The 26923-nt window shown below is 42.0% G+C and overlaps 1 protein-coding gene across 3 annotated transcripts; it reads right to left on the bottom strand.

Annotated features, from left to right (window-relative positions):
• Window positions 1–1084: 1084 nt before the first annotated feature.
• Window positions 1085–24442, bottom strand: LOC128342130 (hepatitis A virus cellular receptor 2 homolog). 3 transcript variants are annotated; one of them, XM_053289036.1, is made up of 7 exons: window positions 24164–24442; window positions 20485–20832; window positions 14922–14954; window positions 9874–9947; window positions 7217–7349; window positions 5454–5493; window positions 1085–3384 (listed from the first exon to the last, which is right to left on the bottom strand). In XM_053289036.1, the coding sequence occupies exons 1-7, from the start codon at window positions 24339–24341 to the stop codon at window positions 3291–3293; spliced, it is 900 nt and encodes a 299-aa protein (XP_053145011.1). In that variant the 5' UTR covers window positions 24342–24442; the 3' UTR covers window positions 1085–3290. The 3 variants fall into 3 exon arrangements, with proteins under 3 accessions (XP_053145011.1, XP_053145012.1, XP_053145013.1); XM_053289037.1 differs by having other exon boundaries at window positions 14922–14951; XM_053289038.1 differs by lacking the exon at window positions 14922–14954.
• Window positions 24443–26923: the final 2481 nt, after the last annotated feature.

Raw genomic sequence — 26923 nt, 5'->3', positions numbered from 1 at the left:
CTTCCGTGTAAAACAAAGAAGATGCCCACTTCTCTAGTTTCATTCTAACCAGATTTTGGAGCTTTTAATCATTGTAATTGCTTAATTGCTGTTTTAAAATGTTTTAAAATTGTTAATTGTAGTTATATTGTTTTTAATTTGTTTTAGTTCTTTATTATTTTAGTGGTTTGTTTTAATTGTAAACCACCCTGAGCCATTTTGGAAGGGCAGTATACAAATCAAATCAAATCAAATCAATAAATAGATTAGAAATCCCCTTGATATGTTTTTTCTTGCTTCCCTATCCAGTTATTTAAATAAATAAATGGCATATATGCACTTGCTCAAACCAGTACTAAATTAATTATATCATGGAAGAAAGCAGGAAATACATTGCTCATCCTTGTATGTATGCTTCCTTATATGTCCACACAGATTTACATGGCATCCTGGCAATTGCCCTGGAAATAAATGAGCAAAATAGCTTTTCCTAGTGAGTTTCTTTCAAGAGAGAGTTGTACCTCTTCTTTAAAACTACTGTATGAAACGTTCTACTTACTCCCTTCCCCCAAATTATGGAGAGAGAGAAATCAGATTCTCCATTTTTTGTGTTCTCATTTCTTCCTGTCTGTAAATGTTCAAGAATTTAGTTGTGTTGAGGGTTGGGGTTCATAAGGAGTTTGGCGGCACATGCATCACATCATTAAAACTGGCTATCTGTCAAGGCTGTGTAGGAAATAATGTGCCCATTCCTAGAATCTCACTCCCCCACTAATTTAATGCCCCTCCAGTAGTACACTGTGTACAGTCCATCTGTGTGGGCACCTTCAGAGTGGCTTGACAAACAAACATCTTGTCACAGAAACTGCCCATGGGTTGGAGAATCTGAGCTGTGGATTGGGCTGCTCCAGAAGGGAATTCACGCTATTCAGGAAGACTCCGGAGCATCTCAAAGCACAAGCAATGGTTCTACTTCTTTTCACCCATGCCAGCAGCAGCATACAGTCAGCAGCAGCAGCAGCAGCAGCTTGCATTAATGAATCCTCAGAATGACACATAATTTGAACACTTCTACAGAAGAACAGTTAGCAAAGCATTCCTTTTACTTAGATGTTTTATTTACATTTGTTTACAAAACATTTTTACATAAAGGTAAATGGATCACAAGTGATAGCAAACATGAATTGTCCCCTTTCACTTGGGAATATAATAAGGTGAAGGAAATATTATTTCTCCAGTTACACGATATTGAACGGCAGGAACTTATGTCTTCGGCCAATAGGACTTGCTCCCCTTTACATTTTGGGATTTTGCCACCTTGAGGAGATGGAGGAGCTAATTACTTAACAACGCTGCATTTTTCTAAATTTCGGGTTTCATTTGCTCGGGCCCAGTTTAATGTGTTGCCCTCTTCTCTTTTGGAACGGAGGTTTGCTAAAGATCATCCTGCTACGGTTTTCTGCCCTTGTGGTGTTGGCCTCCTGGAAACTGTCACCCATGTTTTGCTATATTGCTCTTTATATTGGGATGCTAGAGAAGAACTTATTTCCCCCCTGTTACTCAAATTTCCCGGAAGGTGTGATCTCTTTTATACATATTACTGCCTTGCAGATTCAAGCCCCAGGATTAAAACAATCGTGGCTAAATTTTTCTATATTGCCATTAGGTTAAGGTCCCTCTTAAGTGCTTAATTGCGAGAGCTGTCTATTGTTTTTAAGTAATTTATTATGAGTGATTGTATTCTGTTATATTGTGTTTTAGCATTGTTTTATTGATCGTTGTATTGAGTATATTTGTTACTCCTATTTCTGCTGGCCAATGGCCGTAATAAAAATTGTTGTTGTTGTAGAATTGTCCCCTTAGCTAAGCAGGGTCCACCCTAGTTGCATATGAATGGGAGACCACGTGTGAGCACTGTAAGATATTCCGCTCAGGGGATGGGGCCTCTCTGGGAACAGCATCTGCATGCTTGCATGTAGAAGGTTCCATGTTCCCTCCCTGGCATCTCCAGATAGGGCTGAGGTTGCCTGCAATCTTGGAGAAATCCCTGCCAGTCTATGTAGACAATACTGAGGTAGATGGACCAATGGTCTGACTCGGTATTCTGCAGCTTCCTATGTTCCTTTGAAGCAGGAATAAAGCAGAGGAGAGGGGCATAGGTGAGTGGGAGGGGCTTGAATGCTCCAAGCTCCTCAATACTGAGGGCACACCAGCTGCCATTGAAGCTGTGAAAGCTGGCCGACACTGTCTTCATTATCTGAGCTCCTGTTTCAAGGAATAGGAAGCAAAATTACTTTGGGTGCACATGGAAGTGTTTTGACACAGTTTCAGATCATCTTCACAATGAAGCTCTTCTGCACGAAACAAACAAAGCATGTTTGCAAACTAAAAATCACATTAAGTAAGCTGAGAAAAGTGCTGAGACACCCTGTATCAGCTAATTTTGCAGCAGGAAGTATTCTGAATAGGTTGCACAATGTGCACCTGACAACTTACTTGCCTTAATTTCTGCTGCAGTACTGAGGTTCTTAGTGCCAAAATCAAGTCATACAGTAAGTAGGTGGCAATCTTGTGGAGCCTGTAATGAGGCAGAGGGGCTACAACTATGTAATCAAGCCCTGTGTTGTATTTAACAAGAATAGGATAGTCTATTTCTCTACTATTACCGCTGGAGAAGGTATTCTATTTCTCCTTCAAATAGTAAGAGGTAAGGTTTTTTAGCAGCTGTTGTCTGAATCTAGCCTTTGGGAACATAGGAGGCTGCCTTATACCATTGGTCCATTTAGCTCATTCTTGTCTACATGGACTAGCAGTGGGTCTCCAAGATCCAAGGCAGGAGTCTCTTCCAGCCCTACTTAGAGATGCCAGGAGATTGAACCTGGACTGTTTGCATGCAAAAAGACACTCTACCACTGAGCTGCAGCCCCATCCCCTTTGCTGAGACAATTCCACTTGGGATGTGCAAAACTAGCCCAAAAGCCAAGGTTGTTTACCTGGGACGACCAATCCGCAGAACAGGCAGCCAGGATACCTTGGTATATCTGTTTAGGAGCAGGAGACATGGCTATGGAATAGCTACAGAGTAAGGTTTGTACTCCTGGTCTGCCTCTCAGGCAGCACTGTGTGCTCCATGGCACAGAAGGGCAAGAGATGAAAAGACACTGACAGGATACAGACATGTACTATAGTGCATACTAGAGAAGCACTGTCTTATAATGTAGACTGAAATACATTTGGTCTACAATCTTGACCAACTTCTTGTTTACTGGTATCTTTTGGACCATTTTTCTGCTCCAAAGAGTAGTACTTCTTCAGTCCAATACATAAATGTTTTCCTGTGCGTGGATTCCAGATTCTAGACTGTGCTGAATACCCCCAGTCTCTGAGTTTGAGAATATCACCGGACTGTAAAGAGAAAACCGTACAGATGTCAAAAGGGAATATTTGAGCTACCGGTAGTATTTCATTGATTTACTGGACTACTACACTAAGCTCTTCTATTGGCTAATTCATTGACATATATGCTTAGGTATTGGGTGCAATACCTGATGTGGCATGCTACTGCTCAACCCACTTTAATTCTCCCCTAGTTTCTGTCTGTGCACTATTTTGGTTCAGTTTGCATCTGCAAAGGGCAGACCTTCCAACTTGTTATCCATCCAGTCAAATATGGTCTACCTGCCATATATGGTGCTTGATGAGAGGCAGCTGCCCGATTATTTACTTACTTACTTACTACATTTATACCCTGCTCTTCCTCCAAGGAGCCCAGAGCGGTGTACTACATACTTGAGTTTCTCCTCACAACAACCCTGTGAAGAAGGTTAGGCTGAGAGAGAAGTGAGTGGCCCAGAGTCACCCAGCTAGTCTCATGGCTGAATGGGGATTTGAACTCAGGTCTCCCCAGTCCTAGTCCAGCACTCAGGTTTTGCTGCCTGCTTAGGACTGCAAATTCTAGGAAAGAGGGTATCAAGCACCTGGTAGGTCATAATACCAGTCTGTCTGTCTACCTTTGGCATGATACATCACCAATTGTGCAGACTTAATTAAGGTTGCCATCTGGGGCAGAGCCACCATTGAGCAGACGGGTTCAAAGAACCTAGGCTACTGCCAATCAGGGGCCGCACCTGGCACCCCAGCCACACACCCTGCATCTGACATCAGATACAGGCTGCATGGTTTCGCTCCCAAACGGAGCCGCGTGGCCCTGTTTGGGAGCATATTCTGGCCAGCACTGCATTCACAGCATGGCCAGGAACACTCCCCTGCCTTTAAAGGCAGGGAGAGAAGCTCCCGGCTGCACTGAAAACACAGTGCTGGCTGGTGTTTGCTCTCAAACGGTTTTGCGCGGCCCCATTTGGGAGCAAAGCCACGCCCCCTGCATCTGGAGGCACAGGAGGACATGGTGGGAGGTCCGCCAGCAGGAGGAACAAGGGCCGCTGCCTGGCTTCCTCCACCAGTGCTGCCATCTTTTAATCTGGCAAATTACAGAGCCCAACTTTCACTGCATCAGTGCAAAATGAGAAGGAAAAAAACCGTTTTCATTCATTCATTCATTCGATTTCTATACCACCCTTCCAAAAATGGCTCAGGGTGGTTTACACAGAGAAATAACAAAGAAATCAGATAGATCCTTGTCCCCAAAGGGCTCACAATCTAAAAAGAAACATAAGGTAGACACCAGCAACAGCCACTGGAGGTACTGTGCTGGGGGTGGATAGGGCTAGTTCCTCTCCCCCTGCTAAATAAAGAGAATCACCATGTTAAAATGTGCCTCTTTGCCAAGTTAGCAGGGGTATTATAATTGCAATATAATCAAACATATTCGCATCATTTGAATTATGATATGGGGAGAGACCTGTTAAATTTCCTTTCTGAACCCCATCCCTATGCTGAATTATGGAACTACCACCAGAAAGATGGCAACAACAACATATGGACAAATTTTAATTGAATATGGTATATTTATTTATAGACAGAGGTTCTGAAAAAATGAACAAGCCATTTTTAAAAAGATTATGCTCAGGATCCAAAGAGTTAATTTTATGTGCCCAAGAACTTAGATGTGCCAAATGGGGTTTTTACTCTCCCCCATTTTGAGCAGAAAACTTCTATGCCCTTTCGAAATCTGCTTTTGAAGGTCCCCTCAATTTTAAAGGTGGTCTGTCAGGCCTACACTTTGGTCTGCCTCTCATATGAACTCCTAGGTAGGACTGGGAAGGCAGCTGCTGTTTCCAAAGCCCCATTGGTCACATGGAACTAGTTATGTGGGCGGTTTTATTTTTAATCCTGGCTGTTTGCATATATAGCAACTTTACACAAGAGACAACTATTTCCATACTGCTGACTTCTCCAACTCCAGAATTACACTTCATGTAATACCATTGGTCCAAACATATAAGAAGTTATGAAATGATTCCAGTGTCCAGTCTTCCTACTAGTAGTAAAGTAGTAACAGAGTAGATAATAATTACCTTGCAAAATTAATAATCTTCTGCTTCTTGTGTAGATGCCCTAAAAGATATTAGAAACAACAAAAGGATCCTAAAATTAAAAGGGGATATGAAGTGAGAACCGTGCTTCCCTACATTACTTCACTTCAGAAAGTCTTACATTCCATTTGTTTGTCCAAACTCTTTACTTGCTTTTGCGCAACTGAACCATACTGATATTGTAAGTAGGAGATGTCCTATGACTGCAGTTTCAAAAACAGCACAAGACTGAGGTTATGGTGGTATCTGAGTTTGGATGTAACACCTCGGCAGCGAAACCTCAGGTCTCGGTGGCGGAACTTACTGAAAACCAAAGGTTCAAACTGAAGTTTGCCAAGGAAAACTGGAGGTCATTTTCTGCTCAAAACTGCGGTTTCACAAATTCAGACATACTGGAGTTCCAACCCCTGCTCCTTTTAACTCCAGTTTTGTGTTACGTCTGAATCTGGCCTAGATGTTGTCCGAATATGTGAAGAGGTCATTGTTTCAAATTTATACTGCAGCATTCAGTGTTACATTTGAGGAAAGATGGGTTAAAAAAAGAACCAAGTTTCAATAGTTAGCAGATGTTCAGTATTTACTCTGAATCTTACTCTGTGATATTTCTGTCAAAAGTCACAGGAGGCCACAATGAATGCAGTATGTTTCAAATTCTCTCTCTCTCTCTCTCTCTCTCTCTCTCTCTCTCTCTCTCTCTCTCTCTCTCTCTCTCTCACACACACACACACACACACACACACACACACACACACACTTAAATGGTGGAGTGCTTGCTGTCAACAAAAAAGCAAATCTTAAGCTACAGTTAAAACCGACACAAAAGTGTCCTCTAGTAACAGACACTAAGGTCATGCACACAACCAATACTGCTGGCGGGGCAGGGAGGCAGGCTCTTGCCTGCCTCCCAGCAGATGATCAGTGTTATTTTACAGGCTCTGCTGCTTGCGCAGCACATGAGCTGCACTGAGGAAAGAAGTCCTCTGACATCCTTCAGTGCACCACACCAGGAGCTGAGGGATCCTCCCTCAACCGGGAGCTCTTGCCACTTGGCTCTGTGTGTGCGTGTGATGCCTGCAGCCCAAGCACACACATTTGACCCCATACCTGGGGTTAAAGGCAAGCCCATGCCCTTAAACCCAGGTTAAAGCCTGGGGTAAAAGCTGGGCTCGATCCCAGTGCTTCACATGGGCAGCAAAGCCCAGGCTGTGCTGCCCAAGCCTGGGCTTGGCTGCTCGTGTGAACAGCCTCCCTCTGGGTGTAAATAAGAGGAAACTGATATAAAATAACACAAAGATCTATGTTTATGTTAGAACACCAGATATATACATAAGAACGGAAGTTCATTTATAGTTTAACTATCCATCAAAGCAGATCTTTACTGAGAGAAAGCACAAGGGAAGCTGGAAAAGGAGTGCTAAGCAGTGAAGGGATCTGCAATGCCTCTGCTTAGGGTCTCATACAAATAAATGTGGCACCATGGTCATCAATGGCCCCAGGAAAGTCCTTCTATGAGGAATGGTGAAGTGGTTGCCTCAAGCAGCAGATTATTGGCACACCAGCAGAGTAGTAAGATGCCCCCTACAGCCCCCACACCTCACTTGCCTCCAAGCATTTGGAAAAAAGGAAGGGGTCCTCAGGTGCAAAGATGTCTTGGACCACCACCACAAGCCCAAGGTGCTCATCCATGCCATGCTTTTGCATTCCACACACAGCCTGGAGAGAGAGTTTCACTGAAAAGTACTTACACTTTAGTAGCAGCAGAGTAGCAACAATGATTAATAATCCAGCACATGTTCCAATGCCAATATACATGCCTGTCTTGGAGTGTTCGATGTTCTTTTGTTCTTTTAACAGTGTTGGGATCAATAGAGACAGATTCTGTAAAAGCACAAATGTTCAGAAATGAGCAGAAGCAGAAAATAAAGAATATAAAAACCCTGCCATAACAACATGCCAGCATTTTACATCCACAGATTAGGGTTTCTTTTCAGAAAAGAGAACCAGAGTTAGATTAAAACAGAATCTTGTTTTAAAGTAAACTTCTAATCAACTTAAAGTTAAAAAATATTTTTTAAATTTTATTTTTGATTGATTGATTAAGTGCCATCAAGTCAGTGTCGATTCTTAGTGACTACATAGATAGATTCTCTTTAGGATGATCTGTCTTCAACTTGGGCTTTAAGATCTCTCAGTGGTCCATTCATTGCTGTCGTAATCGAGTCCATTCACCTCGCTGCTGGTTGTTCTCTTCTTCTTTCCTTCAACTTTTCCCACCATTATGGACTTCTCAAGGGAGCTGGGTGTTTGCATAATGTGTCCAAAGTAGGGTAGTTTGAGCCTGGTCATTTGTGCCTCAGGATTGATTTGTTGGATTTCTGGATTGATTTGTTCTATGATCCATTTGTTTGTTTTCCTGCCTGTCCATGGTATCCTCAAAAGACTTCTCCAGCACCAAAGTTCAAAAGCATCAATACTTTTTCTATCTTGCTTCTTCAAAGTCCAGCTTTCGCATCCATAGAGGGTCACGGGAAAAACCATTGTCCAAATGATTCCATTTTTTGTAGGTATAGACACACCATGGCATCTAAATATCCTTTCCAAGGCCTTCATTGCAACCCTACCAAGTGCTAGTCTGCAGCATATTTCTTGACTGCTGGATCCTTTACTGTTGATGGTTGATCCTAAAAGACAGAAGCTATCCACCACTTCAATGTCTTCATTATCAATTCTGCGGCTGGTTGCTGTCATCAGTTTAGTCTTCTTTACATTTAGTTGTAGTCCCATTTTTTCACTGTGCTCCTTGACTTGCATTACTATAGCTTGACCCCTTATTAGTTATGGGCCCTACTTTTTTTGCCTGGCTCATCTTCCAGCTGTTGACATGCCAGAGCTCTGTGTGAATAGTTATTTCAGCTCTAGATGTTCATTTCACTGCAGAGACGCTACCATGGCTAACTGGATCAGCAGCCAGAACATGAAGCAGCTACTGTTGAGTAAAGATCTGATTTCCATAGGAATTCAAGTGCTCAAGGGTTCCCAACCAAACTCTGTACACTGAACTTTGGTGGTAAGTTGTTGTGAGCTGCTCAGATAACAATTTCTTATGGAGCGGCTAACAAAGTATATTAATTAATTATCATCATCATCATCATCATCATCATCGCTTGATTCATGAATATTTTTACTTCAGATGAACATGCACTGAGCTTCTCTGGCTGAAAGTGGGGTGAGAGACTGAACTTTGTTACTTGTCAAAATGCCAGCTATCCAGTAGTGTAAGCATTTAGAGTAGAGCTGCACATCTTTGGCCCTCCATATGATGTTTGGCTATAATAACTGTGGCCAGTAGTCAGAGATGATGGGAGTTGTAGTCCAGTCTCTGCAAGAAGGCTAAAGTTGTGCTGTCCTGATTTAGAGGGTGTCCATGGCAAGGATTCCTGCCTAGATCAGGTTTCCTGGATAAAAAGTTATAATTTAGTATACTTGCACTCTATGTGGGGCTACCTTTATATGTAGTCCAGAAACTGTAGTTGGTACAAAATGTGGCAGCCAGGTAGGTCAACCAAAGGCAACAAAAGATACCATATTACTCCTGTTTTAAAAGCATTACACTGGTTGTCCATAGGTTTCCAAGCAAAATTGTTAAACATATAGAAGAACAGGCCTTGCTGAAGGAGAACCAGCATGCCTTCTGCAAGGGCAGGTCTTGCCTCACTAATTTTTTGGAGTTCTTTGAGAGTATCAACAGGCATGTGGATAATGTGGGCTCTTAATACTAAGATCTTCTGGAGAGGTCCCCCTGCAGTTGCCAACAGCTTTTCGGGTGGTGATTCTGGGCCAAGCCTTTTCTATAGTCACCTCGAAACTTTGGCATGAACTCCCTGTGGAGTGTAAAAGCCTCCTCATCTCTGGTTGCTTTTAAAAGAGTTCCCAAGACTCATTTATTTAAGCAAGCCTTTGACTAAGTTGTAAATTGGTTTTATTACTGTTTTCATTTTTTAACTGTTTTAATGTTTGCTTTTTAACTGTGATTTTATTGTTTTATTTTTATAAACCACCTTGGGACATTTATGTGGCAGTACAGAAATGTAATAAAATAAAATAAATATGTTCTTCCCACCTCGAAATTTGGTTTTCTTTCCCTGCTTCCTTCTGCTGAATGGGCAGAGATCTCCACAACTGAAGATGTGTTTGTATGCAAAAGACTTAAGGAAATTGGTTTTTATGTCCAGGGTCTAATTGACCAGGAGATTGTGCCAAAAGCTTCATGGGAACGTGGGTTTTAAGGAGGGATTTGAACAATGGAAGAGAAGTGCCAACCTGGAGGTGTTCTAGATCACTTCTGTACTTATAGTTCTAATGATTCCATACTAAACTGCAAAGAGACAGTAAGGATGCTTACATCTGGTGGGGATTCTGTACTGGCGGTCAATCTTGGTTCCAAAGTAAAGTCAGAGGTAATGGAGTGTGTAGTAGCTGGACAATGCAAAAGTAAAGCAATATGTTCACATTAGTATAATACAAAAATTTCTGTTTACAACTGTCTGTGTCTTTCAAAACACAACATAAAAGGATGCATTTGGGTAAGAGAGTCCCATGACATTTTTGCTCTATTGCTTTAGAGCAGGGGTTCCCAACCTTTTAAAACTAGTGTAGCCCTTGTGTTGCAAACGTTTAGCTCAGGTACTCCATAGAGTGTATGTGTGTATTTGTGTACACATACGTACACAGTCAGCCCAATTTGAATGTTACAGTTATGGGACTGGCTTATATCCAGACAAAATAATCCATTTTTATTCCCACTGAAATTAATAAGACAAGTAAAGTTGTCCCATTAATTTCAATGGGAGTGCTCAGTGCTAATTTTCTGAAGCCTGTCAGTCAGGCTGAAGTCAGAGGTATGTAAGCCATTTTATTTTTATTTATAACTTTGTAAACCACTTTGGGAAATTTTTGTTGGAAAGTGGTATATACATATTCATCGTATTTGTAAGCTGCAGCATGTAGTCAGCCAATCAGGAACAGAGGCAGAGGGTGTTCACCGCCTCCCTCCCCTTCTGCAGCGGACATATTGATGAGGATGTGACGGCTTCAAGTCAACCATTCTCAAATGGGGAACCAATAGTGCAGCATGGGGAGGCAGGAGGGCTCTGAGTACTCCTTGGAAGCCTTTCAAGTACCCCCAGGAGTACTAGTACCCCCTGTTGGGAAGCCCTATTCTAGAGCAAACCTAATGCCCCTTATTGAAAACTGCAATCATGCACGCACAATTGTTCACTGGATTGTAATCTTTATATATTTAATGTGTCCCTTAGGGGATGGAGCCACTCTGGGAAGAGCATCTAGGTTCCAAGTTCCCTCCCTAGCATTTCCAAGATAGGGCTGAGAGAGATTCCTGCCTGCAATCTTGGAGAAGCCACTGCCAGTCTGTGTAGACAATACTAAGCTAGATGGAACAAGGGTCTGATTCAGTATATGGCAGCTTCCTATGTTCCATTATTTCACAAGTGAACAGGTGCACTGCCTAATTTTCAGCTTCCCCTTCCTCCCCCAATTGCCACCCCAAGGTCACTGAGGAACCATCTTGCCCTGAGGGGAGAACAAGAATCCAGTTTTAAAATACAGCATGAAAATATCTGGCAATTTAAAAAAAAATCTGCTGCTTGTTTTTTTGGTTAATTGCATAATATTTTTATTGATGCTTACTGGTTTAATAATTTCATATAAACTGCTTTGTGAGGTTTTCCTGAAATGAATACATCATTTTCTTTCTTTTAGATTGAATACCTGCATTACATGGCTCACGACATTCTCTCCCCATCTTTTCCCAGTTAAACTCATCTTTTTCTTCCTGCTTAGTGTTAGAGAGAGTGATAATAGAGTTTGCATCAGCCCTTCTGACAGGCACTACATACTGAAGAAGTTTATTGTAGGGATGTGCACAAAACGGATTCTGGGGTAGGGTGGGGTTGAGCTTGAAACAAAATGCAGATGGCCGAAATGTTTTATCGAAACAGCAGTCAACCTGGTTTCTTTGTCAAAACAAAACCCAAAACATTTCAAGTGTTTTGGCCATAGAGAACAATGAGGAAACTGGAAACATCCCTTTGTTCCCCATGGGTAGCTCCTCGGTACACCAATGTGGGTTGGGTAGTAAGACATGATGGGTGCTACTTACCGTCCAATCCCCAAAATAAATGAGCAAGCAGGCGATTTTTAACAAATTTTTAACCTTTCCCACAAAGCCCCATAGGATCCTATTGTGATAAACATTTCTATCAAAATGGGGTTGTTTTGTTCCAAGCTTGAAATAGGCCCTTTATTTAAAGGGCATTTTGTTTCAAGCTCAAAATGCTCAAAATGGCCTGTTTTGAGTCAAAATGTTTTGACGTTGAAATGTTTTGTTCATCCCTAGTTTATTGCCCAACTTAGTACTTAGACTAATTTTTCATGGTCTTCATTAATTTAGAACAGAACCCCTCTCCACTAAATCAATATTGTTCCTTTGGTTACAGAACTCCAAGAGATGAAAGATACATCAGAAACAAATGTAGAGACATTTCTGAAAGCTTCCTAAATATTTATCTTTGTAAGTATTTCTCTAAGGCATACCCATGGCTAATCCCATGCATGGTTGCTCTCGTGAGAGGTCGGAGAGCTGCCGGATAGCCACAGGATGGGTGGGGAGAAGAAAATGGTGGTGGTAGCTGGCTGGCCGGCAAAAAAATGGCAGCAAATGGTGCTGGCCCGCTGAAGAAAAATGAGGTGGGAAAACAGATGGCCAGTGGGTGGGCAGGGAAGGAAGAAGACAGCGGGCAGGTGGTGAAACAGACTGCTGGCAGGTGGGGAAGTAGATGGGCAGGGAAGCAGAATGCGGCGGTGGGGGGAGAAAGCAGCGGTGGCAACAAACTAGGGGAACAGATGCTCTCCGTCGGATCAGTTAGTTTTGAATATTTATGTACTGCTTTTCAACAACAACAAAATGTTCTCAGAGAGGTTTACATAGCAAAAGGAAGGAGAAAATGATTACCTGATCCAAAAGAGCTCACGGTCTAAAAATAAACAGAGGGGATACCAGTAACAGCTACTGGAAGAGCTGCATGGGGACAGCTGCTCTTCCCTGATAAACATAAGAGAACCCATACCACTTTAAATTGTGCCTCTTTGCACCGTTAGCCTACCCTTCTTCCAAGAGAAGGTCTAAACAGTATATCAGTTCTTTCCCATGTGATCTTCACAACAACTCTGAGTCTGTGAGGTGGGTTAGGCTGACTGGCCCCAGGCCATGGCGACTCCATGAAGCTCATTTTTGTTCTCCTTTGAGGGTACTTGGAATAAAGAAGAACTTTGTTCCTTTGTGACTTACAAGTTCTCATACTATACTTCCTCACCAGCACTTGCATATCTACTGCCTTATGCCATTGCTATTTAGAACAGAAACTTTTGAGAGGTTTCACTTCTTTTTATGAGGGGAATTGTGTAACCATGCACTGTCTGTAGACACATCCGCTACCAGGCCCATGAAATTAATCTGCATATAAACCTGAGTGATTATGCTTTTTGTTAAAAAGATTAGAAAGCCCAAATTCCCCTCCTCAAAATGCCTCCAGATTCCCTTTGAACTAGAACATAAGATTTTATTTTTTAAAATATTATTGTTTTGCTAGGGAGTTAAACTTGTGAAACTGCAGAACTCTTAAATGATTACAATAATATTGACATACATTGTCAGTTTAGCAGGATCAAGACAACTGCACATGCATACAACAGGAATACAGTAGAGGTTGTACATTCCTATTTTTTTCAGAAGCAGCATGGTTGCTGCCAAGAAAGCATGTAGTTTCAGCAACATCTGAATTCAGCTTCCACATGGACTGGCCTTATTTATACCAAGCAATTGTATAAACAAGCAAGCGCCCAGCAATTTTACTTACTATGCAACATATGAGCTCCGTTACACACAATGCCCTCATTTATTTTGAAGTATTAACCGCTAATCCTGCTGCTGCTTTAGCAGGTGTCATAAACACCTTTGGCCCATCATAAGAGCAAGAGCCAGCATGGTGTATTGGTTAGAGTGCTGGACTAGGACTAGGGAGACCTGAGTTCAAATCCCCATTCAGCCATGAAACTAGCTGGGTGACTCTGGGACAGTCACTTCTCTCTCAGCCTAACCTACTTCACAGGGTTGTTGTGAAAGAGAAACTCAAGTATGTAGTACACCGCTCTGGGCTCCTTGGAGGAAGAGCAGGATATAAATGTAAAATAATAATAATAATAATACCACACAATTAATTGGGAATAATGAAGTGACTGTCACAGAGGGCTGGTTTGGACTAACATTGGCCGGCACACATGATAAGGTAAGGGACACGCCCAAAGCGCACTTGTTCTGATGTCACAGGAAAACATCCTGATGCACTCCTGGGCATCCTTTAGTTGTGTGAGGGGGTGATCATCTGAACAAAACAGATAATCAAAACAGAGTTTTGGAGCTTATGTAGAGAGGTGATTCAAATGAACAGCTCTCTCACAAGATTAAGGCAAACCCCAAGAGTGCATCAGGAAGTCCTCCAGTGATGTCAGAGTGGGTGCAGTTCTGCCACATGCCTGACCTTATCACATATGCCAGCCAGCAATTGTCTGAACCAGCCCAGAGGCTTTGGGTATTCCTAGGCAAGCTGAATGCATGCCTTACTCAGTGAATGGCTACATCATTAGAAAACTGAATTTGTTTCCTACTTGTGTTTCCTTATTCTCTCTCTGGTTAGCAAATTAGTAAAGCTTAATATGGATAAAACCTACACCAGATAAAAGCAGACTTGGGTGAAACCTCTGCTTTGCCTCTGAGGTAAGGTTAATATTCTAAAAATGCTAACTGGGCAGAGAGGCACCTTCCAAAGGGGTGGTTCTCATATATTTAGTAGTGAGGTTGTAAAACTATTCATCCCAGCATAGTGTTATACTCAGTGGCATTGATGTCTCCCTTACATTTCTTTTCAGACTGTGAGCTGCTTTGAGAACTTTTTTGTTGAAAAGCAGTGTATTAATATTGTGAACAGCAACAATAATCATGGTGGCCCACATGGTGGGCAGCCATCCACTGCTGTAAGGGAGGCCTGTTGCTCTGCCATGAGGCTACTCAGCCAACTTCATCTCAATCAGCCATTGCCTTGAAGACAGGAGGAAAGATTCTAACAGAAATGGCTAAGGGGATCTATGGAGTTTCCTATACTACAAACCCACAGGGGAAAGTGCATACATTTAAATAACATATAAGCTGGCATTGGAGACAGCCAAGCAATGTTTGCAGCTTGGCCTCCCTTCATCATATACAGTCACAGAATGCATGAAGTATATTCCTAGTATTTTATACCTGTCCCTAGTATTTTCAGCATTAAGAGACAATGGAGATCACCACACAACCACCACACACATCTGTATACATACCTGGCACTCCATTTGAAACTGGACCTGAGTCTACTGAGACAGAAGGGAAACAAAGTAGCCAGTTACACCACAGAGCAGCAGTGACGATTGAAAAATTAATTCTTTGGGGGCTTAATATAGCATAAAAACCAAGATGAAGATTCATTAGACTGAGAACACTTGCCAAATTAGGAGTGGCCTCCCATTGCAACTAATGGCACTTTGGCTGAGCAAAAGCTACATAAATGAATTTGCTTTGCACTTGTCCAGTGGTGTCCTCCTTTTGGCAGGAGATCAACAACTGTATCAGTTTTATTTTGAAGCCATTGTAAGAAATACTTTGTAGTAGTAGTAGTAGTAGTAGTAGTAGTAGTAGTAGTAGTGAACCCACAATAAATTGCATTGTCAGAATAAAGGAGATTAATAACAAGATAACTAATGTTAATAAGTGTGTGTGTGTGTGCGTGCATTTTTAATAAAGCTAATGGTTGTACGTTATGTCACATTATTCCAAAGCATAATAAACATGCCAGTTTTTGAATAATGAGATGATTACTTATTCTTCTTTCCCTTACTTTGACGTTTTGTTAATTGTACCCTGTAAGGCATGCCCTTAATCGGTATTAGAACTACCTTTCATTACAGCAAAGCTCAGCTGCATAACAGTCTTCTGAGCTCCAGCTAGATACAGTCAATGGTTCCTCCTGTTGACCTTCTTAGTAGTCACGCACCTAATGTTGCAGGCCTAGAAATTTTAACCAGTTCCCAGAAATCAGTTGCTGGCTTTCAATCTTGCTAGAACTGGTTGTTCAGAAACAAAACACAAATATGAAACTGCAGAGTTTCTAGTAGGTACCTAGAAAGAAGGAAGAGCCATTCATAGGAGATGGGAATCCAAAACAAGAAGTACTCTTTGATGTCTTCAGTTGTGTGTATGTATGTATTTGGGTCTTTTATGAAGAACTCAAAGACATGAGAATAAAAGAACCTTGCAGGATCAAACCAAAGGTCCAAAATTGGCTGCTGGGGGCGGGGGACAGCAGGACTTGCGGAGCCCAACACATTGTTTGTGGATTTGCTCAAACCACCAGGACAAGAAACTAATGTAATATAGGCTGTCAAAAATTCAGAATGTACCTGAAAATAGGTGTATGAATATAATTTATGTTCTACATAGAACTACACACATTTAAAATCATAGCATAAAAACATTCCTGTGCAGACAACAATATTATACAAAAATCTCATAAAGGAATATATAAAAACTAGCTGGAACATTTGTGCCTCCGGCCGGCCGGCCCACCCACCACCACTACCTTTTTCTCCCCCGCACCTGCCGGCCCGCTTGGCTTTCTGGCGGGCCAGCTGGCCCACTTCTCACCCACCTACCCCACTCACTTTCTAGCTGGCGGGCCAGCCGGCCGGCTTCTTCCCCTCCCCACTTCTACACTACCCCTCCCCTGGTGCTTTCTGGCTGGCAGACCGGCCAGAAAGCCAGCCCACACGCCAGCTCTTCCCACCCGCCTGCAAATTCCCAGCAGCAGCTGCCTCCTCCTAGTGGCTGGGCTGGCCTGGCCCGCTGCCACCTCCTGCTGGCCAGGCCAGCCGGCCACCAGCCAGCATCACTATTTTCTCCCCCATCCCCATCGCTATCCTGTCCGGCATCTGCTCGTGAACTCTCATGAGAGCTGCCACACATGGGATTAGCAACAGGTACATTTAAGAGAATTAAATATATAGATGTCCCTGAATAGTCAAAGTAGGTTCACAGTGCGCCAAAGTCCTAATGAAGACTGAATGCCTTTCCACCAAACAATAAGAAGTCTTTTCAAAGTATAAGAGACCTTTTCAGTGGGTCATTTCCAATGGGTCAGGCACATTTCGACGTATGTCTTCCTCAGTGACCTCTACCTTCTTAAAAGTGTTGTGACTATTCAGGGACATTTTTATATATCCCTTTATGTGATTTTGTATTATATTGTTGTCTGCACAGGAATGATTTATGGTATGATTTTAAATGTTTGTAGTTGTTCTATGTATAACTTGTAAATTATATTAATATACCTATTTTTAGGTACATTCTGAATTTTTGGCAGCCTATTGGTGGCGCAGAGCCCCTGGTGGCGCAGTGGTAAAACTGCCGCCCTGTAACCAGAAGGTTACAAGTTCGATCCTGACCAGGGGCTCAAGGTTGACTCAGCCTTCCATCCTTCCGAGGTCGGTAAAATGAGTACCCAGAATGTTGGGGGCAATATGCTAAATCATTGTAAACCGCTTAGAGAGCTCCGGCTATAGAGCGGTATATAAATGTAAGTGCTATTGCTATTGCTATTGCTATTATTACATTAGTTTCTTGTTCTGGTCTTTTTTGTTGTTTTTTGCATCTACATTCTTTTTTTGGATCAGCAATACACCCTATTTTGTGTTGTACTTACTTTGCTCAAATCACCACCACCTCTGCACATTCTCCTGCCAAGAGCTGTGGCTTATGTCTCCATATTACTTAGTTATAGAAGCTATTCCTACGATCACTAGAAAGCAGGCTAAGAGCCTAGCCCGCTTTCTAGTGATCGTCAGAACCACCGGGCTCGTGGGCAGGCCCTGTGGTTTCAAGGCAGCTAGCCTGCCTAATCCCCCATCCCCTTAAACGGGGTTAATGGAGCGAGCGCATGCCCTAATGGAGCGGCATGCCCTAATGGAGCAACTCCTGCCTGTGGCTTCCAGTGGCATCTGGTGGGCCACTGTGTGAAACAGGATGCTGGACTAGATGGGCCTTGGGCCTGATCCAGCAGGGCTGTTCTTATGTTCTAACCTTGGTTTTTTTGCTCATGTGCTTCTGCAGCACATGGCAACACAAGAGTAGACCCCTGACCGGGAGGCTGCAGCCAGCCTCCTGGTCTCTGGGGTCCCTCCAGAATGCCCCATGCACTCACACAGGGCATCCTGAGACTTCCGGGGGCCAGGGGGCCCTGATCCCTACAGCCCCTACCAGCTCCGTGACAGAGCCGGTAGTCGTCGGCCACCCAGGGCTCAAGGTTTGATCATCTCAAAGTTCGATCAAGGTTCTTGATTGTCTCGAGGTTCGAGTATGTGTAGAGCCTCATAGAATTGCAATTGCTTCTGTTCTGAGAGCAGAACCTGTGGTTCCAGAAAAGCACATGTGTATTTTAGCATGTTTATAGTTGCTTATGACCCAAATATTGAAAAGCAATTTCCCTACTTTAAAAAAAAAAAAAAAAAAAAACTTGCTGCCCATTGAAACAAAGAATACAGGCAAAATTTGACAGCTCTAGCTGATGTCTTTCTGGGAATCTATTGACTCTTTTTTTACTTTTAAAATGGCGGGGGGGGGGAGAGAACGTGACAGAGGAAAAGGTTGGTGATACTTTTCATCTAGGACTGCAGCCTTACAGTGAAATCTTAAGGATGATAACTCAGAAGTAAGTTCAATTTAGTGCAATGAGATTTGCTCCATGGGAAGTGAGGTTAGCATTGAAGCCCTCTCCATACTGTTGAGCTATTGTTTTAAAGCCGTGTTTTAAAACAAAATATTGTTTTATTGCCATGCTTATAATATTGTTGTGGAGGAAGGTATGAGACCTAGATCTCTAGGTTTTTGTAAAATAAACCCTTGAATTGTAAAATTGAATAGAGATTACCAAAGCTCCTCTTGTTGTAAATAATATTCCTAAAACACTTCTTATTGTTAATAGTATATATAAAATGCTTGCAAAGTCCCTATGTTGCAAAGAATGCTGACAGGGTCAAAAGGTCATGCCTGCTGTATTTTAGTTTCACATTTAGAATGTCAATTTGACAGTTTGGTTTGGGGAAAAGATTTTTTTTTTTTTTAAATGGAGGGAACTTTGTGTTATACGGATTGGATTGTTTAAAAAGAACTGTTGGAACAATTTTTGTATATATAGGAGGCTGCTTTAGAAGAGAGTTAGGGAGAGTCCAGGAGAAAGTCAGAGTTCAGTTTTTTGAAGAGAGTGGAGGGTCTGCTGATACAAGAGCTGGAGTGTGCAGAAGTGAAGGATCAAGGAGAGAGAGACAAGCTGTCACGGAAGGCAGAGTTGGTGCAGTGGAGTGCTGCAGAGAGCTCCGATTCAGAAGAAGAATCAGTGTGGTTCAGAGTCTGAAGTCACAAGCAATAGCTGAAAATCACGACAGAGATTGGAGACTCTCTGAAGGGCGCTCATCACAGAACCACGAGTCTGGATTTAACCCCAGAGTGGTAAAAGCAACTAAGAAAGAACAAGCCAGATATGACTGCAGAGGACTCTGTATTAGGGACCAGTTTAAGTTAGGTTAGTGAATGCATTTCCCCTAACCCTTTTATTTTTCCCCTTTATGCTCTTGTGGGAACTGTTTTGTTTTGTAAGAAACTAAAGCGAATGTTTTTTAAAAATGACCAGATTTTTCCAAAGTAAACTTTTTGTTGCATCTTAAAATTTAAAGCATCTCCACCCCACACCTAAAGCCTTTCCACCCCACTGAGAGATTTTTTTTTTTGTATTTTTGAAAAACTCTAGGACTGTTTTAGTAGACCCAGCCCTATAAAAGAAAAGTCTACTTGGTGACAGGGGGAAAACATAGATATCACGGGGCTGGTGGGATCTGTGGTTCTTCCACATGTGGTATCACACAGGTGCGTCTAGTAAGAGTTCCTCCACAGTTGAGCAATTTAGCAACTGAGGCTGCAACCAGCACCTTCCTCTTTGCTCTGCAGCAGTGTTCCCTCTAACAGGGATTCCCAGATGTTGTTGACTACAACTCCCATAGCCCTCAGCCAAAGGCCATTGTAGCTGAGTATGCTGGGAGTTGTAGTCAACCACATCTTGGAATTCCTGTTAGAGGGAACAGTGCTCTGCAGCCAGTGACTGAGCTAAAAAGTGGCTGACTTTTTCCGCAAGCCCCTTTCTTCCCACTGTCCGCACGGCCCTTCTCATTTCCGCTCTTTGCTGGCTGCCTGGTCAGCTTCCCCATCATCTCTTCTTTGCCTCTCTGGAGTGCACCTCTTCTTTCCCCTCTCCCCATGACACCACAGCAGTAGTCACCTGGCTTCCCTGTCATCTGCTCCTCCTTCCAGAAGCTGGAGCAATTCTCATCTTTGTCTTTTCCTTAACTGATTTCCTTTTTTAGGGAGGAGAAAACCACTAAGAAGCCAACCAGCTGCTGCACTGGTGACATGGGGTGCAGGGATCTAGAAAAGGAGAAAGGAAAGACATACTCTAGGGGCAAGGAGTGTGGACTCCCTGCAGTGCTATCTGCAGGCCAGGTATGGGGGTGTTCCTTGTTCCGTTTCCCCCTTGGTCAAGCTGGATATTGAGGCTCCCTTTGGTTATCATAACTAATAGCTATTGATAAATCTATCATCCACAAATGTGTCCAATCATTTTTTAAAAACCAGCTTTGTTTTAAGGGGGAGTGGGATGTCAGAATAAATTAGGATTGTTGGTCTACCTAGCAGAAGTTGCAAATTTGTTTCCTGAAAAGTTTAAAAATCAAATTTAAAAAAGAATAATATTGTTTGAGATATAACATATGGTACATATGGTTAATGTAACTAAGCTTTGCTCACCTTTCTCAATGACAACCTTCACATGTGATTTGTGATCATTGAACCAGCCTGGTATCTCCACACGGCAACAGTATCTCCCTTCATCATTTTCTGTTACATTCACAATGGTCAGGGACACATTTCCTTGATTAACATCTCCCATTACTTGGTACTTGCTGGACTGTCCGACAGTCACTTGTTTTTCATCGATCCAGAGAATTGGACTGGAACACCAAGAATGAGGACAAGATCCTCGCCCCCAACACATGCTTGTGGTCCCATGCTTAGCAGTAGAGTAGTGGCAGGGTAAATTGATATTCTGACCCACCATTCCTCGCACTATTGTCTCTGCATGTGTTGCCAAGGAACCTGCAGAAGAAGATGCTATAGTGATCAAAAAAGGAATGGCCTTACAACAAATAGCTACCCTGTTTCTCAAACGATATACCAATTTAACCTCTCAACAAAGAGGAAAATTCAGAACTGCACAATGGTACAGAAGTGTAATTTGTGCACATAATGTGCACCACTACAACACACACCACCTGTGAATTTTCCTTGTAGCTTCACACATGCTTTGTTGCCTAGAGTCACATTCCATGGCATTTAGAAGCCTGTACAGAGTGGGAGAAAATCCCCAGAAGCCTTGCTCCACAGGTTTCCTTCACAAATTGCCTCATTCTCATGAAAGAAATCTAGAAAATGGAGGGACATGTTCATGTGCTGATAGGAAGTGTTTTTCTTCCTGCCACAATGCTTATTCATGTTTCAAATGCTCATAAAGTCAGACTTTTCAAAAGCAATCTCACTTCATATACTTCAATAGAATTCTGTTTTTTAAATATTTGGTAAAATCTTTAGTAGGTGGCATAATATGGTATCACTTGAGACATTTTCGGTTACACGGGCTTCTTTTGTGCTTCAGTTTGGAATATCTTTGTAAGTGTGCTTCTCTGCATGGGTGGGTGTACCATGGAAATAAGTGTTTGAAGCAACCCTGCTTTTTAGCATAATGAATGTCACCCACTAGAAACGAAAGAGCACCAATCTAGAGTTTTTGTGCTGATAGGAAGGCCTTTGGTGGTTAGGATTTGTGGTCTGATAAGGTGATCACCCTAAATCATGTTCTGCAAATATATTTTCATTTTTAAATGCTGAACTCTCGATCTTGACAACATGTTACTCATACCCTCACAGTTCTTGCCATCACTATTTCCTGGTGAATAAGGATCACAGTTGCTTTTTAGTATTAAAATAATAAAAAAATACCATAGCTTAGGGTCACCATAGAATAAACCCTACAGCAAGAAATTGCATAGGTTTTCAGTCTGGAAGTTGGATTGCTGCCACTACTGGAACCTTTAATTATGAGCAGGTATTCTGGAAATCTAGGAGACATATGGCAACTTATAGTTTCCATATGATTACTATATGCATCTCTTTCCATGAGACAGATTTGTATTACAGAATATTCATAGCAAGCAAACCAAGCTTGTTTAAAGCCATAAAGATAACCAATCATATTTATTTATTTATTTATTTATTTATTTAACAAATTTGTATACTACCCACTACTGAAGTCTCTAGACAGTTTACAGCATAAAACCAAGAATTTTTAACAGTTAAAAAATTATAGAAGATCAAATTAAAATACCCATAAAAACACACCAGCTACCTAGAAAGCTTGGCTGGAGAGATGTGTCTAGCGGTTTCCTAAAAGCCATTATTTTCCCATAATGCTGGGAAAAACTGAAGGAAAGAGAAGAAGAGGACAACCAGCAGCAAGGGGGAGGGACTCGATTACGACAACAATGAATGCACCACGGAGAGACCTTAAAGGCCAAGTTGAAGACAGATCATCCTGGAGAAAATCGATCTATGTGGTTGCTAAGAATCGACACTGACTTGACGGCACTTAATGAATCAAAAGCCAACAGGGATGGAGCAGCTCTAATCTCAGCAGGAAGTGTATTTCATAGCCCTGGGGCAACTACAGAGAAGGCATGCCTCTGAGTTGCCACCAGATGAGCCGGTGGCACAATCAGATGAACCTTCCCTGAAGATCTTAATAGGCCTCGGGGTTCATAATGAAGAAGGCATTATGCCTGAATTGGGCAAGTTTTAATTCCCTGGGAGGCCGGCAAGGGGAGAGGTAACCTCCACAGATCCCACCACCACCTGAAGCTCCCAGAGGGGGTAAGTTTAAAAAATAAAATATATTTTTATAGTATATATTCCTGGAGGGAGTAAGTTTAAAATAAAATATATATTTTAAAAAAGTATTGTTTGGGGGTCAACCCGAACTGGGCGTGGTGTGGTTTTGGCTCAACCCTGAACCATCGAACCGGTTTGATTTCAAACCTGTTTGCACACTCCTAGTGTGTGCTTGTGCATAAATAAAATGGCAATATTCAAATCTGTCCTCATGTTAGAGCTCAGCTTGGTGAAGTGCTTTTCAGTCTATGAATAACTATAGCCAGGTCCCAAATTCTCTGGGGCTAGGACAGCAACTTTCAATTCAAGGCAAAATACATAATTCCTCCAGAGATATTTTAACCCTGGCACTTCTTGTTTAATGAATCAAGCAATAGTAGAAGTAGATCAGCAAAAAAGGCATATATTTTAACATTTCAAAACTCTCAGGCCACTTCTTTTTAGATGGAATAAGACATCCCATGCTAACCATCCATCAAACCAAATGAACTGCTTTAAAGCCGTGTTCTTCATTGCAGTTAGGCTCCTTGACTAATTGTTTATTGGGCCTGTGCAGAGCTTCAGTCAAAGCTGAATACTCTGCACAGTCTCTGTGGCACGAAACAGAGATGACCATTCCCACTGCTGGTGGCGGGGAGGGCTCCTTTGAGGAAAAATGGAGCCCTCTTTAGCCCATGCACCACCTTGGAAGGTATGGACAGAGTGCTGAGAAAGTGTAGCCTTTCCCAGTGCTTTCCCCACAGAGCTCTTAAGAGAGGGCGCTCTCTCTCTTAAAGGGCTCTCACAGCACTGAGAACAGTGCACTACTATGCAGAGATCAGCAGAGTGGGAAATGGCTCTCACATTGAAGTCTTTTGCTAAGGGAAGAGTTCAATTGGGTTTACTGACACATTGCTTTTTTGTGTTGTTCATTTGTTGCCAAATAAAACTGCAGCAAACTGGGGCCTTGGCAATTTTTTGTAAATGCTGCTAATTACAGAAATATATCTATAAACTACCAGAGAAGAGGTACTCTCCCATCACTATGGTACCAAGTATAGTTCCAGTTCAAAAACACTATACAGAGTTAACACTGTTCATCGTAGATTGTTCATCTAATAAAAACACTTGTCTCATTCTCATAAGAAAATATGACTATCAGAATGATAGAATATGCACATTAATAACATTAAGTATGTCATAATATTGAAGTTGAATTATTGTTAGTTTTCTATTATCTTGAAAATATGTACCATAATAAATAACATCCATATATTAATTTCTTTATTTCATGCATCACAGTCCTAAGCAGGTTTACTTTTAGTTCATGGAACATATTCCCTAGCCTTAAATATTATACCAGAAATCACCATCACTTGCCAAATATCTGATTTTGATTATGGAACATCTTTTCTTACGTTAATTTCCAATAACTCTATAAAATTCTGAAGCAATGAATTCACAAAAGTGTCTTCCACAATCATGTATAATTTTAGGATTTTGTTACCTGTAAATACCACCACTAGCATCCATTCCAGATACAAACAAGGAAACATAGTGAAGATTGAGATGGCATCAGAGGATTGCCTTGTTCCTTCTGTGAATGTATATTTAAAAGAATGTGATTCATTTCCAAAATAAGCTTCTGACTTCTCTAATTTCTGAAGTACATCATGTGACATCATTCACAGAGGCAGTAGCTGTGATGAAACTTGTCTTTTCCTGTGGTTAATTCCGTTTTCTTTGGACAGCCCAGTGCTAGTGTCTTGTGAGCAGTACTGTGGCAAACTAAGTTTCAAGTTTAAATGTTTAAAAAGGTCTCACAGCAGACTAAATTTGGTCTGAAGTGCTCAGCACCACTTCAGAAGATGAGATTTGTATTGTACTTCCCTAGTCTTCAGAAATAGCTCTGCAGATTTAAATATGAAAAAGTGTACCATTTTTTTAAATCTCTGTGGCAATAAATTGGAAATTATGGATATGTGGATGAAATTAGGCTTAGCTGTCAAACCATTCTTTGCAGACAAAATCTCCTGTATTTGGGCTGACTTGGACTCCACTGTTTTTGCGGAGTCTGTTAAGGTGGTGGCCAGCAATCCCTCCTACAGTATTAGATTGGATCAGTTTCAATCTGTGATGCCTGAGGACATGGACAAGCTGCTTGGGGCGGTGTGGCCTAACAGTTGTTCTCTGGATCCTTGCTCAACTTGGCTGCTTCTATCTAGCAGGGAAATTGTTGGAGATAGCCTAGTTAATATCATTAACCCATCACTGAGTGAGGGTAGAATGCCTCCTTGTTTGAAGGAGGCAATGATTAGACCACTTCTTAAGAAACCTTCCCTAGATCCCTTAGTGATAGATAGTTATAGGCCAGTCTCCAGTCTCTCTTGGTTGGGTAAGGTGATTGAGAGGCTGGTGACCAACCACATCCAGGCAGTTTTGGAGGAAACCAATGATCTAAGAACATTTCAAACTGGCTTTAGAGTGGGCTATGGGGCTGAGATGGCTTTGGTTGGCTTGATGGATGATCTTTACCAGGGAATAAACAGAGGGAGCTTGACTCTGTTGGTTCTTTTGGATCTCTCAGCAGTGTTCAATACCATTGACCGTGGTATCCTTTTGGACCACCTGGGGGAGTTGGGGATAGGAGGCACTGCTTTGCAGTGGATCCACTCTTATCTCTCAGGCAGATTCCAAAGCTTGGTGACAATTGCTCTTCAAAAGGGGAGTTATTATATGGAGTCCCTCAGGGTTCCATTCTGTCACCAATGCTTTTTAACATCTACATGAAACAGCTTGGTGAGGTCATCAGGAGATTTGGTGCAGGGTGTTATCACTATGCCAATACATCTATTTCTCCTTATCATCATAATCATCATCATCAGGAAATGGCATTCACTCCCTAAATGCCTGCCTACAGGCAGTAATGCTGGATGAGGCACATCAAATTGAAGCTGAATGCAAGCAAGACAGCGGTGCTCATTGTGGGAGATCAGAATTTGAGGGATGCGCTAGATCTTCCTGTGCTGGATGGGGTTACACTCCCCCAGAAGGAACAGGTGCACAGCCTAGGAGTGCTCTTGGGTCCAGCCCTCTCCCTGGTATCCCAGGTGGAGGCTCTGGCCAGGAGTTCTTCCCATCAATTTCAGTTAATTCAAGAGCTGCATCCATCCCTTGAAGAGAATGATCTCAAAACAGTGGTGCATCAGTTGGTAACCTCCAAGTTGAACTATTGCAATGCGCTCTGCATGGGACTGCCTTTGTACGCAGTTTGGAAACTTCAGTTAGTCCAAAATGCGGCAGCCAGACTGGTCTCTAGGGTAACCTGGAGAGACCATATTATGCCTGTTCTCAAGCAGTTGCACTGGCTGCCGATATGTTTCCCGGCAAAATACAAACAGCTGGTTATTACCTTTAAAGCCCTGAATGGCTTAGGTCCAGGTTACCTTAGAGTGCGCTTTCTTTTGTATGACCCCCATCATATGCCAAGGTCTTCCAGAGAGATCTTACTCAGAGCTGAGCCTTCTCTGTAGCTGCTCCTGGTTTGTGGAATGCACTCCTGACAGATATCCATAGTTTGGACTTCTTGTTGGCTTTCAAGAGAGCCCTAAAGACTTACCTTGCAGCAGCCACATATAAACATTGTACTTAATGCAGACGATAGTGGGAATCTATTTGATGAAGGTATGCTTTTCTTAACTAAAAAGTTCAACCAAAAATTTTATTGGTGAAAAACTTGATGATTTTGTTTTGGTTTTATTGTACATTGCTCACCACAATGTCATCAGCAATAGTTTGTGTTTTCATGACAGGATAGGTGCTATTTAAAATCTATATTTAAATAGCAAATGAATAATCTGTTAGTAGTTTTTGCCCCAGAATGTATTGTTCTTAATAAAAAAGAAACAAAATTGCAATGACTGGCATGTAATACGGTGAGAAAAGAAAGCAGCAATTCATCTTTTACCCAACACATTATGAAAATGAATTACCCAAAATTGTTCAGATGGCAGTCTTACCGCAGCCAGTAGACAATCCCACTAGAAGTAATATGCGCACAGGCCACTTCCTATGCAATAGGCTTGAACAATTTGTATTAGCTGTAATGTCATTTCTCTGAGACTGGTGCAGCCACATCCCCACAAAAAGAAGAAATTGGGCCTGATGGATTTCAAGGCACAAGGTATTTATATTTTTGCTGATTCAACATTCCACAATTTTTTTCCAGCTACAGGGCAGATGTAGATGAAAACATCACACATGTATT

This window comes from Hemicordylus capensis, chromosome 2 (genome assembly GCF_027244095.1).
Source record: "Hemicordylus capensis ecotype Gifberg chromosome 2, rHemCap1.1.pri, whole genome shotgun sequence".
Classification (NCBI taxonomy): Eukaryota; Metazoa; Chordata; class Lepidosauria; order Squamata; family Cordylidae; genus Hemicordylus; species Hemicordylus capensis.
The sequence above is the reverse complement of the archived record's forward strand: the minus strand, read 5'-3'. Positions and strand labels throughout refer to the sequence as shown.

Excerpts from the sequence above, each read along its gene's own strand:
- LOC128342130 (XM_053289036.1), bottom strand. The coding sequence starts at position 24,341 with ATGATGTCACATGATGTACTTCAGAAATTAGAGAAGTCAGAAGCTTAT. Across the intron at positions 20,833-24,163 it reads GCTAGTGGTGGTATTTACAG|GTTCCTTGGCAACACATGCA; the intron begins GTAACAAAATCC and ends CTTCTTCTGCAG. Across the intron at positions 3,385-5,453 it reads AAGATTATTAATTTTGCAAG|TCCGGTGATATTCTCAAACT; the intron begins GTAATTATTATC and ends TTCTCTTTACAG.